Source organism: Labeo rohita, unplaced genomic scaffold (genome assembly GCF_022985175.1).
Source record: "Labeo rohita strain BAU-BD-2019 unplaced genomic scaffold, IGBB_LRoh.1.0 scaffold_644, whole genome shotgun sequence".
In the NCBI taxonomy this organism is placed as follows: Eukaryota; Metazoa; Chordata; class Actinopteri; order Cypriniformes; family Cyprinidae; genus Labeo; species Labeo rohita.
In genome coordinates this window covers 1-8,625 of record NW_026129573.1, presented here as the reverse complement: position 1 = coordinate 8,625, position 8,625 = coordinate 1, and the positions used below count along the sequence as shown (strand labels likewise).

The 8,625-nt window shown below is 34.9% G+C and overlaps 1 protein-coding gene across 3 annotated transcripts; it reads left to right on the top strand.

Moving 5' to 3' along the window:
- The first annotated feature begins 1,427 nt into the window (after positions 1 to 1,427).
- On the top strand, positions 1,428 to 7,133 carry LOC127161419 (G protein pathway suppressor 2-like). Of its 3 annotated transcripts, none has more exons than XM_051104189.1 (8): positions 1,428 to 2,338; positions 2,428 to 2,545; positions 2,735 to 2,844; positions 4,567 to 4,679; positions 4,858 to 4,937; positions 5,087 to 5,166; positions 5,453 to 5,627; positions 5,999 to 7,092. In XM_051104189.1, exons 2-8 carry the CDS (start codon positions 2,452 to 2,454, stop codon positions 6,082 to 6,084), a joined length of 738 nt encoding a protein of 245 aa, XP_050960146.1. In that variant the 5' UTR covers positions 1,428 to 2,338; positions 2,428 to 2,451; the 3' UTR covers positions 6,085 to 7,092. The 3 variants fall into 3 exon arrangements, with proteins under 3 accessions (XP_050960146.1, XP_050960148.1, XP_050960147.1); XM_051104191.1 differs by having other exon boundaries at positions 2,314 to 2,338; positions 6,958 to 7,132; XM_051104190.1 differs by lacking the exon at positions 1,428 to 2,338 and having other exon boundaries at positions 2,432 to 2,540; positions 6,958 to 7,133.
- The last annotated feature ends 1,492 nt before the right edge of the window (positions 7,134 to 8,625 follow it).

Sequence of the window (8,625 nt, the reverse complement as noted above, 5' to 3'; positions counted from 1 at the left end):
ATACAATGTCACTGCCAAAAGTACATCACAGAAAGAGAAATATTAAAGAAAGAAATGAGGGAACAAAATTCTATAGAAATTTGCATTAAAAACATACTTAATAGACATAACAGTTAAAGTGTATTAACTTATTTGAAAATAACTGACTTAATTAACAGAATCTAAAGAGTTTGTTTTTTTTTTTACATTATTTTTATTATTATCTGAGAGGTAGTTTGCACCTTAAAGTTAGATGCCGACCGCCATTAAAACAAGAAAGAAGAAGGAGAAGGAGGAAGGGGGTCTTATCTAGAATGAGAATAGGACATGTAGCATTAAATAGTTTATACAGAATCAAAAAACATAAAACAGGTAATTGTGATAAATACCAGAAATGGTTGAGCATGTTCTTTTAATGTGTATAGCGTATGAAAGGGAAATATATCAGATGTTCCAAGACATGGGCGTCGCTAAGGTATTGAGATTATGTACAGGAGCTATAAAAACTACACCAATTACAGCATTTCAGGTTGAAATGGGGGAAATGTCGTTAGAAATGAGAAGCGTACAGTTATCAGTAAATTATAGGGTTAATTTACATAGCCAGAGTCAAGAGCATCCAACACTAGAAGCCCTGTTGGGAAAAAGAAGGGAGGAAAAATAAAAGTTTTGGTTGGACAGTGATTCAGAAAGCAACAGAACTTAAAGTTAATCAATTAAATGTTAGTCCAACTGTTCCGCTACCACTAATAAAACCTTGGTTACTTTCAGATGCTACAGTAGATTTTACATTGTTAGAATAGAAAAACAAGAGTAAGGAATGTAATTTATTTAATGTGCAGACATATATTAAAGAGTACTATAGCTATGTTCAGATCTATACAGATGCATCAAAGAGCTTGGATAATAAGGTAGGAGTAGCATTTACTGTTCCAGAGTTTCATTTATCAGTGAGGACAAGGATCAGTAATGAGTTATCTGTTTATTCAGGGGACTATTACCAATACAGTGGATAGAAGAGATAAGACCTGTGAAATCAGTTATTTGTTCAGACTCACATTCATCATTGGCTAGTTTACAATACAGTCACTCGGAAAGTAGACCAGACATTTTAATGGAAATAATGCAAACATTATTCAGAATTCAAATGATGGGGATTACAGTGGTGTTTTTGTGGGTGCCTGCACGTATTGGTATTCAAGAAAATTGCAGATACAGAAGCAAAAAAAAGCGGTTAAAAGCAACGATATTAATTTAAGTAAGAACGAAATCAAGAGTATTATTAAGAAAAGAATGAAGGAAAGGTGGCAAAAACAACGGGATAAGGAGAAAAAAGGTTGATGGTTTTATAGTATTCAAAGGAAAGTGGGAGAGATGAGAAGTGCAGGGAAAACAGGAAAGATGAAATAATAATATCAAGGATGAGATTTGGACTCTTTTAAATAGTACACTTTATAAAATGGGTATACATGATACGGGAAGGCGTGAGTTTTGTGGGCATGAAGAAACCGTGGAACATGTTATCATGTACTGTAAAAAATATGAGACTGAAAAAAAGGATGCTAATGCAAAATTTACAAAAAAATAAGAATGCAATTTATACCGAGATATATTTTACAAAATAACTCGAGAAATGAATGTTATATTTTTATTTTTTAGTTCCTTAAATTAGCTAATTTGTGGAAGAGAATATATATATTAAAAAAAGGGAGAAGAGCAAGGGAGTAAGTCACTTTGATCCACACTCCATACCAGCTGGTGGCGGAAATACGCCATTTTGAAGTAGAATTCTGCTGTGCTTTAGTAAAATCTCAAATTTGAGTTATACTTTATTTATCAGTGTATTAATTTAGACTGATAATCCCGAAATAAAGAAATTAATCTATATGTAACAACCGATTCAACGCTTGTACAAGCAACGCAGTTTAACCGAAGACGTTTATACGTTAACCCTTAGCGTTCCTTGAATTTTTCTGCTGTTCTGTGCCGCCGGTGTTTGCTGCCTTGTGCCCACTCAAATTTCCCCCCAGCTTCCGAACGCGATTTCGGGATTGATAAAGAGAATATAGAACGGGATTGATAAAGAAAATATAGTTTTGTTTGCTTTATTGTTTTTTGTTTTGTTTTGAGAATTGGATATACTCTGGTCCGCACAGTAGGTGGCGATAATGCACCTTAACGTTGGTGCTACCCGCCATTAAACAAAAAGAAGAGGAGGAAGAAGAGGAGGAAGAAGAGAAGGGAGACGAACACAAATCACGTCCCTTAAAAACATTACTTACTATATTTTTTTCAAGTTCTAAAAGATTTCTGAAGAATACAAAGGAAATAATTGCGGAGTACCTGCATCAATTCGAAAGTAAGTTTATTATTCTGGAGAGAGATGTATGTTGGATGTATGTTAAAGTTTTCGATGAAGACATAGTAATACATGATGTGTGTCTTCAGCTGGCTCCTCCACTGCCTGTTACGATGCCTGCTCTACTGGAAAGACCAAAGCTGTCCAGTGCGATGGCCAGAGCCCTGCATAAGCATATCATGAAAGAGAGAGAGAGGAAAAGGCAAGGTACACGTGTTTTTCCTCTCTAAAGCAAAGGAGTAAATGAATATGGCCAGACGTGTGTAAATAAATGTGTTGTGAACTCTATTTTGAGTGTTTTGAATATATGTATAATAGTGTGAATATATATATATATATATATATATATATATATATAATAGTGTGTGTGTGTGTGCGCTCACTGTCATATTGTAGAAGAAGAAGAAGTGGATAAGATGATGGAACAAAAAATGAAAGAAGAAGAGGAAAGGAAACGAACTAAAGAAATGGAGGAACGAATGTCTTTGGAAGAAACTAAAGAACAGGTGTGTACAACTAAGCTCCTTAGGGTCAGGCAATAGACCCATTATACTAACAAACTCCATTTCAAAACCTTTAAAGATGTTATGAAACGCAGTTTTAGATTATTTTTACACACTGTTAAAAACAACTCAATTTCAAGAGTAGGGATGTAACGATTACCGGTTTGACGATAAATCATGATAAAATTCCCCACGGTTAGTACTGCCGTTTCATATTTTAATTATCATTAAAACCGTATTCGATTACCACGATTTGAACAACTGATTATAAATAAATACTTTACAGCATAAAGCACAGTTTTAAATAACATTCTCATTTGAGCACGGCACACAGAGTAGTTTCGTTTTGTGTGAAAAGACGGCGGAAAAGATTAAATGTTTTAAAAGAGTGCTAAGGACATAGGCGCCGAACCTCACGGAAATAATCAAGAACCCACGGAAAAACACAAGATAGTCCGTTCATTTTAAGCAATAAGAAATTCATTGCAGCTTTTATTCACGTTTTCATAGTTCATTTGCATGTTGTGCGCTGTGTTTGGCATTATTTTAATGGTAAATGTCAAGAATGCATTACTGTATGAGACGGTACCAGCACAAATATCTCGGCTTGCAGCAGGCTTCCTCTCCCATATATATAGTGATCATGGCTCTGCACTCCCTCAGATATTATGTGTGCGCCCTCAAACTTTGTCCTGTGTACGTGCGAAAAAGTGCTTATTGTAAACAGGTATTTATTAATTGTATTTAATGAAATGCAACTCTCATAGAAGGAACGTGTGTATTATTTGGTAACTAATGTATTTGCAGTCTGTGCATTTCACTAAGCAACTGGGGGTTAGGCTGCTTTATCCACGGAGTTCACGGAAACAGCTGTAATTCAGCTTTTCCATAAGCGCCATCTAGTGTCATACAGTGGATTTACAGAGACTTACATTTACATTGTGTGCAGTTTTTGTCTGGCCAAAAAACGGATGGAATTTGCATGTCCTGATGTAGCCTAAATTTTGACTGGTTGATGAAGAATAAGATTCTACACAATTTAAACAATTCAAATAAATTATCTAGATTATTTATGGAGCAGATAAAATACATATAATAATTCATTAAATCAATTATTATTTTGACTCAACCCTTTTCTTTATTTAAAGACTGAAATGTGAGGTATCTTTTTATGAAACATTTTCAAAGCTTTATTTGAAAATTTACATTAGATATTTGAACATGCTATTAGTTAAACTGTTTTGAGTCAAGTTGTCATTTAAAATCCGGACATCATTGATAGGCTACTGTTTTTTAGTGATTACGCAAACAAAAAGTCCTTTTATTTGTTGTTTGTAAATATAAAACTTGATTTATGTGTCAGTACTTTTTGAACATTTCCAGTACATTTTAACAATACCATGATAATACTGATAACCGGGATAATTTTGGTCACTATAATCGTGATAAGAAATTTTCACCGTTACATCCCTATTCAAGAGGCATACGAACTGCTGAGTAGTTGATAAAATGACAGCCAGTATATAATTAAATAGTGTTTTACATTGCTTTAAAATATTTGACTTGAGCAAATATTTTTGATATGGTTATGTATTGCATTTATTAGCAATAGTCAAACACAATGATATGCTCCTTAAATGGGAAAAACTCCTGAACCACAAAAGTTTGACATGTCCCCATGCATTTGCTCATTATGTTTATATTAAGGTTTTTATTGTTTATTAGGTTCAAAAAATGGGGGAAAAATTGCAGGTTTTGCAAGAGGAGAAACATCAGCTCTTCTTACAGCTTAAAAAAGTCCTCCATGAGGAGGAAAAGCGTCGAAGAAAGGAGCAAAGGTAAGTGAAATTTAAAAAAAAATGCAAAGTTGAGCTGTCATGTTCCTTTTTGTGATTTCAGTTATGCACTTGTTACTGGACATTGTGGTTAATTATTGTGCTACAATAATATATTTTTCATACACATTATTCTTTGTAATTATCAAGTTTATATGAAAATTGTTTTTTTTATTTCCAGTGATATTACAACACTGCCCTCAGCCAGTTACCAAACCAGCTTACCTTTGCACTCAGGACAGCATCTACTCAGCATACAAGGTGACATTTTAAAAAGTTTGCAAAACCACAATGACCTTGGATCACTTTTAAGGAAATAATAGTAGATATCAGTACAACAAAACAGTTTTGTTCTCTTAATTAGACCATGCTGCGATGCAATATTTAAAATGCTGTTTTGTGTGTTTAAGGCAGTCCAGTGAGTCACAACAGAGCTAGTGCTCTGTTAGGGGAACGTAGTAAACAGCTTTTTCAGACACCTCTGATACCTGTAAGTAAAAAAAATCTCAAGCACATGAGAACAAGTAATCCTGTGTGCTGTTTTTACAGCAGTAATGCCAAAAAACGGAACTGAGTTGCTGTGTTATGCAGAGAGGCTTCAATTTGTTGCAGATTATTAAAAAACATACTGAAAATTGTGTGCTTGTAAGATTTGTGTTGCCATATTGTGAGGTGAGATGTTCCAGCTATGATTGTCTATTATTGTTTATTTATTCATTGTTGTAATAACTACTTTATCTGGCATGCACTTACCCATAAAGTGTTATCTTGTGTAGGGCCATCACTTCCCCAGCCAGCCAGGTTTCCCCCCTGGTTCCTCAGAGCATGGGCAGTTCTCAAGCAGCACTGCGGTCCATGAGCCATTTGCTGTCACCCAGGCCCAGCATCACACCTCTTACGGTCCTGCTGCTTCTGTGCCCATCAGTTTTGCAGGCACTACCCAGATAAGAGGTAACAATAAAACTTGATCATTGAGATGCTTTTGACATTAGTAAACCACAGTCTTTAGATGATAAAAAAAGATGATTATTTTACCTCAAACATTTGTTTGCTTAATTGTCATGGTTTTTCTGTAGAGGAAGTTTATTTGCTTTGCATCATTTTAGGACAACCAGTTTAATCAGTTCATCAAGTTTACAGAACATAATATAATAGTGTAACAAAGCCAATCACTGAAGGTCCAGCAAGCACAGCAGCCACTTCAACTGTATGGAAGTAAAATAATGACACATTATTTGAAACAAAAAAGCATGTTAAATTGCACTAATTGAAAAAATGCATTGCTTTAGGAGTGCTTTCATTTTAATGCATTGTATTTTCAGGGCTTGCATCAGGGTGTCTCCAAACTCAATCCTGGAGGGCCAGTGTCCTGCAGAGTTTAGCTCCAGCCCTAATTAAACACACCTGAACCTACTAATCAAGGTCTTTCTAGCAAAACCACTAGAAGGCAAGCCTGCAACCTTTAGCCAAAAAAGCGTAACGGCTAAAGCTAACACTGCTGCGCAGGGAAGGTGTCCAGATGAAGTTTTTTAATGGATGTCAATGGACGAGAGGCTACGCTACACTGAATAAACAGCTTTTTTGAGGAAATAGTGTATCATTTATTAAATCAACAGCCTATCGGCTAATCTTCAATATGTTTTACCCTAAACCTCACATTCATTCCATAAACGGCGATTGAGTAACACACAAGTCTGACTGAAATTCAATGATGTCAAGTCTGTAATTATCAAGTGTGGTTATCAAGGCACACATGATCCAAGTTGACCGTTACGTTTTCTCCAATAGTAAGTAATACAGACCCTCTTATCTCCCAACAGTAAGACAATTTCTGTTACTAGTCATGCTAGAAACTACCAGGCAGATGTGTTGAGGTATGTTGGAGCTGAACTCTGCAGGAGACCGGCAGAGAAATGGAGCAAGCTGTAACTATGTATGATTATCAGGGCCAGAATATATGCAGACAAACTTACTAAGACACAAAAGCTGTGTTTATGTTTACTTCAATGTCTTTGTGGTTATCACAGTATCATTTCACATCAAAACACATCACACTGAACAGTTAAAAGCTCTTCAATGTGAATCTCAGAAGCATAAAACAGTCTTAAGATTTTGTATATAAATGCACCTTATATATTATGAGCAGGTTATATTTAAGTAAAATCATTCTCAGAAAGACAAAATATCTGGAACAGAAACTATTTTTGCACCATTTCTGACCACAATATCTCTTGCAGTTGTGCCACATTCAGACCTATGACCTGAAAGGCTTGTGTTTTAGCAGGTTACACCACCCAACTGACACACATACCCCAGCCTGCTGAGGAGAGCTTTCAAACCAAGAATGAGCACACAAAAGTATTACTTAGCATGTTAACTGATTAACATGGTAAGCTAACTTAACAGCTGACATAGTTTACAGTTAACCTGATAGCAGAAGAGCCCATGATGTTTTGTCAAAAGCCCCTGACCTTTTTGAAGATGTAAAATGTTTCTCTTCCCCAATAAAATATGTTTAATAACTTTTAATTTGTTCCCTCACTATTAGAAATCCATGATGGGCTCTGTCTGCTCTATGAATAAATTTAGCAGCACACATGCAATACAGTTTTGCAGTATGTGCGAGCCTGTTTAAAGATCTGTTGTCAAACAAAAAGAGACATCAGTCGAGTGTTTGAAATAACTTCCTGTTGTGATCTGACATGGTTTCATATCAGAGACTGAGGCAGAAATCATACTATTATAGTATTCTATACAGTGATGGAAGGCTAAGTCAATTAACCTGCATTATAAACATACTTTATTCTTATAAAAATACCCGAGGTGGTGTGAAGAACACAGATAAACCATATATTGGTGCAATTGTATGCTTATTGATATTTCATCAGGTAAAATGTCTCTGCATTTTAATCAGCTATAGTGACAGCTGGATGCCTTTATCCATATAAGGGATTTCCTGGAATGACATAGGTTCTATTACTTCTGTGAGTTTTACTTGAGTTTCTGCGTGAGGGTCCCCTCTGGCTACGAGCATGAATATGAACCGACATTACACGATGTGCATTTTTACAACACCCTATTTTGGGTAAAAAAAAAAAAAAAAAAATGAAGGGAAAAATAACACTTTTCTCTTAAGACATTGGAAGTAGACATCCATATCCATACATTTTTCTCCAGTGTAGAGACGTGTACAGCAGTTATTTTTTCTTTCAGTGGATGCATAAGGTTTCCTGACAAAAGAAATTAAGAAATTTTATTTTTATCATAATTTAATATTTTCTAATAAAACGTTAGACCTGTCTAATGATTGATAGTTATGGCTCCCTGCATGTTAGCAGGGTCATCCTGCAGTTTTCTGTAAAATACAATTACATAATAATTATTATATTTATACTTAAATACTCTTTTGTGTGTGCGCGTGTGAATTATAGTGAAACAGTCAAAATATTGCTGAGATAAAGCCACTGAACCAACAGAGATAACAAAATCAAAATTCTGTTCAGTCTTTTCTGTGTAGCATGGTCCAAAGATCATTTGAGCCAATTTGCATTATTATTATTATTATTATTAATAATAATAATAATATTTCAAACTGTGTTTTTTTTTCAGGATTCTTTGATGAATAGAAAGATCTAAAGATCAGCATTTATCTGAAAAATACAGCTTTTGTAGCATACACTATACCATTTGAAAAAGACATGTATAATGTTACAAAAAATTTCTATTTCAGATAAATGCAATTTGTCTGAATTTTATATTCATCAAAGAATCTATATAATAAAAAAATAATAATAATAATTAAAGCTGCAAGCAGCGATGAACGGGCCCTCGCACCCGGGCTCACCGCCGACCGGTGGCTTTTGGGAAACAGTGAACGGTGGGCACCATGCTTTTAACATAGTAAATTTAGGAGGAATATATCAAAGTCATTTAGATGTGCCAAACTTCC